The sequence below is a fragment of the Saccopteryx leptura genome, chromosome 9 (genome assembly GCF_036850995.1).
Source record: "Saccopteryx leptura isolate mSacLep1 chromosome 9, mSacLep1_pri_phased_curated, whole genome shotgun sequence".
NCBI lineage: Eukaryota > Metazoa > Chordata > Mammalia > Chiroptera > Emballonuridae > Saccopteryx > Saccopteryx leptura.
In genome coordinates this window covers 62,366,955-62,380,237 of record NC_089511.1, presented here as the reverse complement: position 1 = coordinate 62,380,237, position 13,283 = coordinate 62,366,955, and the positions used below count along the sequence as shown (strand labels likewise).

General features: G+C 40.6%; 1 protein-coding gene across 1 annotated transcript in view; it reads right to left on the bottom strand.

Annotated features, from left to right (window-relative positions):
* Positions 1-13,062, bottom strand: part of ARID5B (AT-rich interaction domain 5B) — a 196,249-nt gene extending 183,187 nt beyond the window's left edge. The window contains exons 1-2 of the mRNA XM_066349862.1: positions 12,964-13,062; positions 12,253-12,507 (exon numbers count right to left, since the gene is read on the bottom strand). Coding sequence (XP_066205959.1) covers positions 12,253-12,507; positions 12,964-12,984 — 276 coding nt within the window. The 5' untranslated portion in view covers positions 12,985-13,062. The remainder of the gene's footprint in view (positions 1-12,252; positions 12,508-12,963) is intronic.
* Between the last annotated feature and the right edge of the window lie 221 nt (positions 13,063-13,283).

The window sequence follows — 13,283 nt, the reverse complement described above, 5'->3', positions numbered from 1 at the left end:
CCTGGCAATGTTCGGGACCTGAGGAGCCACATAAGAACAAGTCACATGCTCACCAGTTCCCTCAAACATCATATTGTCTCCCAGACCAGCTCACTTCACTTCCTCTTATCTGCTTCACCCAGTGGGTACTCATGCATGTGCCTCTGCTCTTAGGTGCCTTTCTCTCCTGGAGAATCAGAGGAAGACATCCTGGAGGAGGTGACTTTTGAATAGGACCTTGAAATATGGATACAGCTGTTGTGCATTTTTACGTCAGAGAAGAAAATGTCATGAGTTCTATACTTGTTTTTTGATATCACCCCATGTCCCCTACTTGTCAGCAGAATAGCACAATGTTTCTACCATCTATATTTTGGAATCAAGACAGCTCAAGTTCCCATTCAGTCTTTGTCATTTACCTGATGAATAAATTTGGAAACTTGGACAATTAGCTAACATCTCAGACTGTCCTTCTGCAAAATGGAAATGACTCTAAGTCTAGGTCATAGTGTTATTGTTGTGAGAAATAAATGAAAGGTCACATATGAAGCTGTCAGCATCTAGTTTTACAATTACCTTTATTAATACTACTTTAGACCAAAGATCAGGCAAACATTTTTGATGAAGGGACAGATGTTTGACTTTGTGTTATACAGTCTCTGTTGCCACTATAGTGTGAAGGTGGCCAGAGCCAGTCTGTGAACAACTGGGTGTGGTTGTGTGCCAATAAAACTTTATTTACAAAATAGGCAGCAGGCCAAGTTTGGCCTATAGTCAAATATAGTTTGGCCTGACCTCTATTTTCTACCATCTCCACAGCCATGTAAATTAGCTCTGAAGATGCTATTGAGGTGTCTTGATGACACCTAGAACAGTAAGTGTATCCAGTGGGCATCAGAGGGCGTCTGTAACATGTTTGCTGGACTCACCCACATTAGGCACAGCCCAGAAATCATGCTTTCAGGATATTGTTCCCACCTCCACATCTTGCCAAGGGACTTTTTTCCAATTTTCACCAGGATGTCTTTATACCTGAGTTCAAACATTACTTCTCCTGAAATGCCTCCTCAGACCTTCCCAACAAGACCAGGTACCCCCTCTCTGTATTTTCTCTTCATCCCACTGACTGCATCAAAATCACCCATTTATTTGTGACAGTTTGATTAACCATGTGTGTGCTCCTCAACCAGAGGTTAAGCTCCATGAAGGCAGCATCTGCCTGGTTTCCCACCTCTGTCTCTCCAGGGCCAGTGTTGGCCAGCACACAGAAGGGACTCTGGAGGGACTGAGCCTGACAATACCCTCCTGCAAAATGTGTAAGAGGGTACCTGCTGGCGGTGGGCTATGGGATTCAAAGAGCCTTTTAAAACATGTCATTATACAAGTGCACGGTATTATTACTCAGTTATCTGTGTACCAGTCAACTATCAATTTGACTACAGGTTCCTAGAGAACAGGATAGAAGCTTTCAAGAGCCATATACTGAACAAATGAAGAACTAAAAGAAGCCTGAGGGTGCTGGGTTCTAGTTCTTGTCACTCACTAGCTCTTAGCACATGTCCAAGATTTCATCTCTGCACCTATTGAATAAAGGGGGCTGGACCCATTCTCTCCTACTCTCTGAGCTTGCATATTCTAGGGGTCTATTATCTGGGTGCCCATGACAAATTAGACAAGAGCATTTTTCTGAGATGACTGTGGCAAGATTTCCCGATCATCTTCATCAACAATCTACAGCCAGTCATGCCTAAAACCACATGTTCCCATGCAGGTGGCAGAGCCAGAGGGACCAACTGCACCTATGAATACTTTCAAGCCAGGAGGTCTCTGCATGTTATCATTAACCTTCCCTGCATCTGACCACTCTGGTGCGCATCAGTGGCCTTCATTCTACAATGCAGATTTCCAGCCAGAATAAAACCATCCCAAGTGAGGTAGTTAGAGAAGAAAAATAACTAAACTGGGCCTATCATTGAGGAAAGCTTGAGAATAAGATAATGAGTGAGAAGATTTTTATTTTCTAGTTCAAGATCTGGCTTGTTTCCATTATTTTTCCAATGGTACTCTGAGCTAAGCCCAAACTAGATGGTGGCAAGCAAAGCTCAGACCAAAAGGATGCAGTATTCTGTCAAAATGATTTCCATCTCCCATGTTGCACTGGGAGCTTGGGGCAGGTCTAGTGACAAGTAACTAGACAGTAACTTGGCCTGATATCTCTGTAGCACGCAAGTCTTCCCTTGTAGGAATATAAAAAAATGTAAACACTAAAATGGCAATAAATACATATCTATCGACAATGGAATAAAAAAAAACAAATAAACAAGAAGAATAGAAATAGACTCATAGATACAGAAAATGTTTTGACAGTTGCCAGATGGGAGGGGGTGGGGGATGGGGGGTGAAAAAGGTGCAGGGATTGAGAACTACAAATTGGTGGCTACAGAACAGTCATGGGATATAAAGTACAGCATAGGGAATATAGTCAATAATATTCTAATAACTATGTATGGTGTCATATGAGTGTGAGATTATCGGGATGATTACTTACTAAGTTATAAGTGTCTAATCACTGGGTCATACACCTGAAGTTAATATAATATTGTATGTTAATTATAATTAAAAAATAAAAAACAATTAAAAAAATCCAACAAAACCCCATAAATACATATGTGTAAACACATACACACACTTAATATGTAAGTATATATACTTATTTTAAAAAACACATTCCTCCCTTAAGAAGAATATACAGAATTCGCAAGTTTAAATTATTTGTATTTAGTTCTTTGTCTCCAGTTATACTGTGTACTTTTGTGCTGGTAAAACAACATGTGCTTTAATTAGCAAATATTTGTGCATAATTTACTTGCTTTTCAAATACAACAGAACAATGGGGTCAATTTTCACATACATTTACCCAGAATGCATTGTTGGGTCTTAAGCCAGACTCTCCCATTGTTCAATAACTATATCAAGCTGTCCTAGACTTGCTGTCCTTGGTGGAGTGGGGAGTGGTGGTAGGGGCTGAAAACCCAAGTTCTAGTAGCAACATCCCATTTTGTAAGACCCCAGAAGACAAACTAAAACAAATTCTCATGATCTCTAGCCCCAGAGCATTCTGCAAAAAACAGGGAAACATGCCAAGAACAAAGGGCACTGGAATAATGCTGTGGGTTGTAGGCACGCTGATGCCCCCCTCTCCCCCTACCCTGGACAGTGTGAACCCCAAAACATTAGGGGTAATGTCTGAGGTCTATGAGTTACAGAACCTCAAATAGGCTTTGTAAGGTTAAAACTGGGTGCTGTGCATGCAGAGCAAAGAAAGATGTTAAATCAAATGAGAATGACTGCTCCAGGACTGGAGGCACTATTATTTTGAATAAGATTGAAAAGGCCAGAAAAAGCAATTCAAAAACATTTCAATTATGTATTTCCCAGAACTACATCTTTGAGCAACTAATGCAAATGTTACCACCACAATAAAACTTCTTCCCACATAAAAGCATATAAAACAGGTTGAACAGCATATACTTTATATATCATATGCATATTTTTGACTATTAATAAAAAATTCAAAATCTATGTATGCTTTACTTTCCTAAGCAATACAATAATTATGATTAAGGGACAGGCAGCACAAAAAGAGCCAATTTATCTTACTCGTGCTCAGGAATACTATTGTGTAACTAAGCAACTAAAGACAAAATATGGTCTAATTAATTCACTCCTATGCTTATTTAAAAGACACAATTAGAACATTTTTATTTTCCAGCTTGCACAGTAGTTCAACATGCTTGAGGGTGTAGAAAGCAAAGCCTATTATTCTCAAAGACAAGAGTTTAATGTTTAGTGCCACTGATCAGGCTTGGAACTCAACTATGGGGAGGAGGGGTTCTGTTTCCCAGCTGGGCTGTTCTTGGAGTAAGGAGAGAGGAAAGGTAGGAAAAAAATGTTTATAGGGCGACTAGATTGACTAGCAATGTGTGGTGGTCTCTCCCTTGTTTTTCTCACTATGTCCCAACGGTGAAGATGGGACTAGGAATGTGACGGTCACACGGGCAAGGACACACACCACTGTAGGTCTGTTGATACAGTCAGAAAGACTCTACGGAAAATTTATGTAATTAAACCACCCTTCCTAGTCAGCATGGTAAATGTCAAATATCCATCTTTAACACTGCAAACAGTGCATCTGATTCTAAAGCAGAATTAATTTACGCAAGTATGTGCTAGAGATTGATGTCATTAGCATAAGTCTAAAGAATCATTTCAATAATAGTCATCATCTACATGCTTGAAATGTGTTGTCAATATAGATATTCACAGTCCAGGGTGTGAGCCGTGCTCCCTAAAGTCTAAGACCCAGGTTCTAATCTCCAGCAAGAGGGAGAACACAGTGTGGCTGAAAAAAGCCATCCTGTTCAAGGGAGTTATATACAGGACAGATTTTTTTGAGAAATGTAGGATTCATGACCACATCTGTGACAGATAAATGAATCCTTAAACCAACAATCAATAAATTTGTTTTAAATTTTCTTAAAAGCCAAGGCAACGGGTAATCACTAGCTGCAATATTATTCTGAGTAGAAGATGGCAAATATCCAACTACCCTGGCTATAAAAAAAATGACAAGCAAATGCATTTCATTCGAGCAATTATATTCTGGATATTGGCTAAAACTAGACTTTGATAAATGAGCTTGAGTCATGTATCACTAGATGCCATGATGAACAATGGTATGCTTTATTAATAATTAATAATGAAGTATTTACATGTATGGACTCATGTACTTTGTAAACATAACATTTCCTTAGTATGTGCCCAACATTCTAAATGTCAAGAGAGGCTTTAATTGCTTAAAATTTTGACTTGCTATCACAGTTTAAGACCATCAGTCTGACAAACATGCTGGCTCACAGGAAATGCCAACCAACACTCAGGTAAGGAGTGACTCTTCTTCGCTAAAGAAGAAGAAGAAGAATGGCTTTTTACACATTGCCAGCCCAAAGCACTGATTTTTATGGGCTGATGGCTGGAGACTGGAAAAGCACTCCAAGAGATAGAGATGCTTGCTCTAGCCTGTCTATTTAGTCCCAAATAGTCACTAATTTATCTGGTGTGTTCCTGAAAAAACAAACAAACAAACAAACAAACAAAAAGCCTCACTATTTTTTTCATATCCTCTGGTGCAACATGACAATGGATTTCAGGGAAGAAAGAAAAAGTGTGAGGTGGGGGGCCAGAGCTGGCCCACATAGGAATGACCGATCACAGGCCTTCTGCCAGAAGGAAACTGGACCCAACTTAGAGAAAGCAGGCTGTGGGAAAGAAGGCATTTTAATTATTTTGTTAGTCATTCAATAAATACTTAGTGAGTTGTACTGAATGCTGTGGAGGGACCGAGAAGTGAAAATGGCACAGCCCTTGCTCCCAAGAACAGCACTGTAGTGGAGAAGGCAGAGGGGGAGAACACAGGTAACCACCATATAAGGCACAATGCAAAGTGCATGGGAAGGGAACGCCTACCGAGGGACTGTAACATCTCTGAGGGCATGGATTCCTGTCTGTCTTGATCACTGGGTATCCTAAGGGTCTTGAACAAGCTCTGGCACAAAGTAGGCTCTCTATCAGTATGCATGGAATGAATGAGGCTTCAAAGAATGAAGACAGTACTTCCTAGTTTCCAGAAAGATCATGAAAGGCTATAAATAGAGACCTAAATTAATCTCCCAGTTTAACTGGGGAACACAGACAGAAAGAGTCTGACAGCTTTTCTGTGACCAGTATCTGTCCATGGGGCTAGACGATGAGCTCTTTGAGGGCTAAGGACATTCTCCTTTATCTCTGCATCCTGTAGTCCAATGCATACTAGTTCTTCAATCAATAAGCAAGGAGTGAATAAATTATTTTTTTTCCAAAAACATGCAGATAGCGAGTCTTCCTTTGACTGTATACTACAAGTATTGTCAGCACAATTTACTGACATGTTTCCACAGTTCAAAAAAACATGTGCTAGGCTCATCTTTCTATCAAGACTGATAAACTTCTTGAGAAAAAGGGCCACCCATCCATTTATACCTAGCACAGCACTGAGCACATGGTTAGCATCCAACAAGTAGTTTTTCACTAATTCAAGATAGATACCAACATTGGCTACAGTTAGGATCTTCATCATACAAAATATAACTTCTGACATAGTCTTTTGATTCTCAAATTTTAATATCTTAGACTCAATTGAAATAGAGTTTTGTATTTGTAAATGTTTCTGACATAGCAATGTTAAATTATTTCTTAAATTACTGGATCTTGCTTCAACCCAAGTACTAAAGAGAAAAAGGTGCATAATAACGTTCCTTACATTGTATCAACCCCATAAGTCAGCAAACTTCTATAAGGGGCCAAATAGTAAATATTTTCCACTCTGTGGGTGATATGGTTACTGTCACAACAATTCAAGTCTGCCTCTATAGCCTGAGAACAGCTATAAACAATATATAAACAAATGAGTCTGACTATGTTCCAATAAAACTTTATTTACAAAAAAAGGAGAGTGGACCAGATTTGACCCTAAGGCCTTAATCTGCTATTGCTTATCACTATCCAATAAATTCTCTCCATATAACTCATTAGCTTTCACCCTTGTTCTAAAGACCCTGCCTGTCAGAGGGTAAAGATATTCTTTCTCTTAGCTTATAATCACCATGAAAAATAAATAGTATCTATTATAATTGCATTCATAATTTGCTGAGCTCTCCTATATAAGTACTATGCTAGTTTCCAGGCCCTTTTTATTATTATTTCTAATTCTCTCAGCGAAGTAGAGGTCATTGAATTTATCTTACAAATGAAGAGACTAAGGCTCAGACGAGTTAAAGAAAATGTCTGAGGCTAGTGAGGTCACTGATGATGCTCAGAAATTTTTAAAAACTCAGCACATGGGTACAGACCAGAGACTGAAGGGCCATCCACAGAGAAAAGAAGACCAACCCAGCACCTCCTAGGTTTCAGAATGTGTCTGCCTAACCTCAGATGTGATACAATAAGGCAATCTTTTAAAAACCTTCTGATCCAGTTGACAGCACTTATCAATACTAAAATGTAAATCCTTAAAAAGTCTTTTATTTTGGTGACACCACTAAAGCTACCATGTATATAAAAGTCAGTCTGACCCTGGCCGATTGGCTCAGTGGTAGAGCATTGGCTCTGCATGTGGACCTCCTGGATTCGATTCCTGGTCAGGGCACACAGGAGAAGTGACCATCTGCTTCTCCAGCCCTCCCCCACCCCCCTTCTCTCACTCTCTCTCTCCCCTTTCCGCAGCCATGGCTCAATTGGCCCAAGCAAGTTGAGCCCTGGCACTAAGGATGGCTCCCTTGGGCCTCTGCTTCAGGCATTAAAAATAGCTTGGTTGCAGAGAAACAGAGCAACAGCCCCAGATGGTCCCATAGGAGGCTTACTGGGTGGATCCCAGTGGGGGCACATACAAGAGTATATCTCTCTGCCTCCTCTCCTCTCATTTAATAATAATAAATAAATAAATAAATAAATAAATAAATAAATAAATAAAGCCAGTCTGATACGGGCAGCCCTGATAGGCTATATATCCTTGCAAACCAACTTAGATGCCACCCTTTCATAGAGAAAAGCTTTCGTTAGGAGGGTCCATGATAGTGACTTTAAACTTCAATAAGAACAATAACACTAATATTAATGATAATAATGATTCAATCATTGCCAAAGAATCTGCTATGTGCTAACCTCCATTTTAAGCACCTTATATGTATTAATTCATTTAATCTTTAAAATAACCCTAGGAAGTAGGTACTATATTTCCATTTTACAGAAGAGAAAACTGAGGCAGAGAGTTTAAAATTTGCCCAAGATCACAGAGCTACAGTAAGATTGTTTAAAATGCAGAATTCTGGACCCCAATTCCAGAGATCCTAATTGAGTTAATTTCAATAAGGGCTCCAGAGTATATATTTTTAACTTTTTTTAGCCCACAGTGAGGCTGGTCGTGAAACCACTTTTTAAAAATCCTGCCTGCGCTAGAATCTGTAATTCCCTGCTCTGATAGATCTTGACTCTCTGACATCATTAGTTTACTCATCTACATTCACAGTTAGTTACAGATGACCTGCAAACCTTCTTGTAGAATCCAGCCCATGGCCTCTCAGGCTGAAATCCATGCTTGCACATTCACCTATTTTAAGAGGGTATATTGCCAATAGATCAAGCACTTGGCAATTTGAAAATGAATGTAATCAGAAGTTATCCAGTAACAGAACCAATTATCCACCTACTTTGCCATTTTCCTCTTCTGAAGAGCTACTGGCTGAATGTGGTAATTGTGGGTAATTACTGAAGACTCCTTGCATATGGCCTTGCTATTCACTTTCATGATAATTTAAAACAGTGTCATGATTAGGCCCTGGAACCTCCACACAGACATAAAAATTATTATGTTTATTGTTTATAAATTGAGAGTATCTAGAATAAAGACCATCATAGTCATAACTCTTTTCTACTTATTTAAGGACTTTACAGTGTATAAAGTAAGTACTTTTGCCTATACAATGCCTCTTCATATTCACAACAAGCCACAATCAACCTTATTGTTGTTCCCATTTTGTTGCTGAAAAAACTGAGGCTTAGAGTGTTTATGATTATTCAAGGTCAAATAAACAGTAAGTACAGAATCAAGATGTAACTCTTTCTGGAGTCACACCAGTTGCCAGCACTGAAAGTAAGTGAAGATAACAGTGTGTATAAGCATGCAAATCATTATCATAATTACTAAAACTAATAATAAATTACTAATGATTTTAATGTTATTTAAATTTAACTATTATTGTAATATACCACTGGCTAGAATTAAACTTTATAGAATAAATAATGGTTCTGCTACTTAAATATCAGGTGAAATTTGGCAAAGCTGACTGATTAGCCATAGTTCTAAAATGTACAAGGAACTGCCCGCATTAGTATACACTTCTGGAATATACTATGATGTATGCAAGCTCTGGCTTCAAGGGTAGTTTTCAGTGGAATAATAAACCAACCCCGAAGCTTAAAAAGCTTTGGATTCTAGCCTGACAACCTTTGACAAATCATATAACTAAACTCAGCAAACCTATGCCTCCATCTGTAAAATGGGCATACAAAGTCCTGCCTTATCCGGCTTTATACAATTATTACAAAAGTCAATAAAATGCTAGTCCCCCAAAAAGTCCTTCGGAGATTATAGCAAACTACACAGGGATGCCATTTGTAATCTTGCACAATGATAATTTTCCTGCTTTTAGAACTGATGTCTTTACACTTCAAGAAATCATAAAAAGACAGACTGGTTCTCTTAAGCCAAAAAAGCATAGTGAGTCCTGGCTGTCCTTTCAAAATGGATGCTGATGTCAGCTCAATCAGGAAATTATTAACCTCCATTTGGTTACTTAAAATAAACTGTGCTGGCTGATTAAATGTGCTGAACATTTTCTCCAAGTAACAGCACACATCCACCAAGAAACCTTTCTCTTTCAGTTAAACATTGTAAATGGCAAATGCATCATTCAAAACTATTTAAAATCAATAATAAAAATCATTTCACTGTATATAAACAACTTAATGGAGTAAGTGAAAACAAAGCAAATTTCTTAATGAGAGGGCCCCCTCTTGGTGCCAGCAGTAAGTGCTGGTTTCTGTCCGATCTCCTCCAGAGGAGACTGCTGCTGCTATTCTGCTAATGAATGACTTACTTAGGCCAGGGGGAAAATGACATCACCAGGGTGGAAAACCGATCTGCATTGGGAAACTTCCTACCTGCTTTACATTTGTCATAATTATTTTGCACAATGCATCCTGCATTTGCATAATTTTGAGGCGTGCCATTATCTCAATTGAAAATTGTTTTAATATGGCTGAATAATTCACAATGACATCAGCCAAAGTCCTAATGAAATATACAAGTATAATCATACAGCTAATTACAAGCCGTGTTAGCATTAAAAAACAAATCATGCATAATATTAGACGATGTATATGCAGCTGAGGATTATAAATAGAGCCATCTCCTTCCCCAAATCCCCTAGAGTTTACTTTTAAATGGCAAGATTAATTTTTTCAGGTATGGCTCATAGAACAGTGATGAAATGCACAGATCATTACAATGGTTCACTTTCATTTCCCCATAATGAACATTTTTTAAAAAATCGTGTATTTAAAAATATATCTATTCAATATCAGCGGTTCTAACAGATGCTACATTCTGCTAAAACTGGCTTTTATTCTTAAATCAGAACTCATTGTTTAATTATACAAACAGAAATTATAACTGGATCGAGTGCGGTCTTTAAAAAATGTTCCAATTTCAATTCAAAAATTAAAAAACAAACAAAAAGAGAGTGACCACAAAATATCCCATAAAACATTAAATAATTTCCTTCTGGGTTTAGTCAGAAGTCTATTAGGCACTAGCTCTTTTCTGGATATTTAATCCTTCCCTTTTCCAGATCACAGGCCATGTTGAAGTAATAAATTTGAAAAGCAAATAAGAAATCAGAAGGGGGAGGAGGAGGAAGACAGCTGCGCAGGAAAGTTGGATCTGTGGAGGGGGCCGAGCTAGACCTTGGGAGGGGGAAAGAGCTCAACCTGTTGGTAGGTTGCAGGATTTTTCACAATATTCCAAGCAACACCTTTGTAAAATAGCAGGCAGTCATCGGGAAACGTGAACATTTCAAAACCAAAGCTGGCGGAGAGGGCGGAGGGGGTAAAAGGGGAGGTGTTCGGAGAGGAGGGCGGGGCTTATTTTCGAAGAGGCAGATCCCTAGGCGAACATTTTGACCAACTCCTGTAATTAACAGGCAAAGACCACTGATGGGTAATTCGATCCTGGGGAGAGGGAGTGACCTGGCGGTGCCAAAATTACAAGCAACTCCATCAGACCAAGCGATTCTGGAAGGACTGGTAGGCAGCTCCAAGCTCCTGGATGAGTTATATGGGGAACCATTCATTTAACAAAAAGATCTTTACACCTACCTCGAAAGCTTGAGAGCCTGGCACTGTGCTAAGTGCCCTCAAAAGTCTCAGATTACCCTGCTCTTGCTCGGCAACACAAAGCCTCGCCAGGCTGCGGTGTGCCCCCCGCCCCACCGCGCGGTGGGCACAGACTCCCCAAAATAGTTCCCCGGGTAGGTACTACGGCGCTCAGGTCGGTCAGTTGATTAGGGGAGCCAGCAGAACTGCGGTCACACAAGTAAATGACAGAGCCGAAGGGAGGCGGCCGCTCCGGCGCCTGGTGACAGCGGGCTCACCTCGGGCGTCCTCCCGGGAGCGCGGCGAGCGCCCCCGCGGCCTCTCAGAAACGTGCCAGGGAGGCTGGGTCCCTTCCCACCCTTCCCCGGAGCGCCGTCGTGGGTACGCAGGACGCCGAACCTACAGGGCCAGTGGGCGAGCACACACCCCTCTGTCCTTCCCTACCTTTCCCTTCCCTGTCCCCGTCCCACACATCCCCACAGATCACGCTGGAAGACGTCCACTTGGCGTGGAGTAATTGAAAACTAGAACATCAAATGGCTCGTCCGAGGGGGAGGGGGTGGGGGCGCGAGATAGTTGTTAATGCTTAACGTGTTTGTGCCGGTTACACGACCGCTTTGAAATCCGCCCGGGCAGATCTGCAAGTTATTTGAATGTATTATTCCAGTACCTGTCATTTATCACTTTATTCAACACGTCTTTGCCAACTCAATAGCTTTTGATCTCACTCTGCCTCCATTTCGTAATTTCCGCCCTCTTAAACATATCAAATACTTACTTAAAAAAAAAAAAAAAGTGAACAATATCGAAACCCACCGAAATAAATCCACCCAGCCCCGACCGAGCCAGAAGCGAAGGTAAATTTTGAAAAGGCAAAAAATATATAAAATGCATGTGATGTTCAAGGGGTAGTAGCAGAAAGCAAGCGAACACACACACACACACACACACACACACACACACACACACACACACACACACACACACCCTTGAACAAAACCCTTCTCGAACGAGTTATTTGATCTTGACTAAAATCAGCAGTTGGATCCTCTTTGTAAAGCTGACAGCCAAACTCTGACAATGGCAAAATACTCGAGCCCCAGCTAGTGGCGCTACCCCTTTAAAAAAGGAGTCGATCCTGCTCGCCTGCAGAAGTGAATACAGTATTTTCAAGCTTGCCCTGTAATAAGCATTACTAGTGGGAAAATAATAAAGAAAGAAGAAAGGGAGATATAAGTTTACCACCTCGCCATGGTCGCTATTTCTGCCCTGGGGAGTATCTTCTGGGAGGAAATAAAGTTTAGAGCTGGATAAAAGTTGCCGGCTGGTCCTCTCTTCCCACAACAGCTGGAGCTCCGCTATGCAAATCGGATCCTTTGGCGTACATCTTACAAAGAAAAAGTCGCCAAGGGACAAAATTCTTGGTTTGCCTTCAAGGTGGAATTGAAAAGCCTTGTAGAAAATGTAAGGTCCGTGCAAGCCACACGGTGAGCCGACCCACTGCAGGGGGAAAAAAAAAGCACCAAATAAATAATGTAGCCATCAGAGCACAAACATCTATTTCCAGACACATTTACACACAGACATCCACACTGTTAATACAGAAGAGCCAACAGATATAAAGCTGGGTGTAAAAATAATAGAGCCCACAAATTTTCTGCCTCTCTTAAAAACAAACAAACAAACAAAAAAATCTCCTCCACCCACCCCCCCCCGCCCCCAACCGCCACCTCTCCCTACCTCTTCATCTGAGAAGGCAAAATTACATTATGTATGTATGATCAGTGCAGGGATTTTTTTTTTAACAATAAAAATGATTTGGGGGGGATGCAGAGGGTAAAAGTTTGGTGAAAAGTTTGTGGGGGGTGTGGGTGGGTGTAGAGGTGTGGGTGAGATGGGGGGTTGGGGGGTGCCGAGGGGGTGCCGGGATCGGAGGAGCGGAGGAGAGCGAAATACCTGGAGTGAGTTGGGCTCCATCTCGACGTTCTGAATTGATTGAACTCAACATTCTCTCCAAACTTGTTGGCTTGAATGGATTGCATCAGGTCCTGGCAGGGAAAAACATTCTCTGTCTTCAGCTGGCGTAATGTCTCAATATAAAATTGAGTTCTTGCCTCCCCTTCAGCACCAAAATGATTGAAATTATGTCCTAATATTTCTCTGACGACTCAATTTTCAGCTGCTGTCAAAAATGTGCAGGTTTCCCTCCAAATGTAGGTTGATCAAATTCATAACCGGGAGAAAGACTCCGTCCGATCTCGGCGGGAAGCGGATGG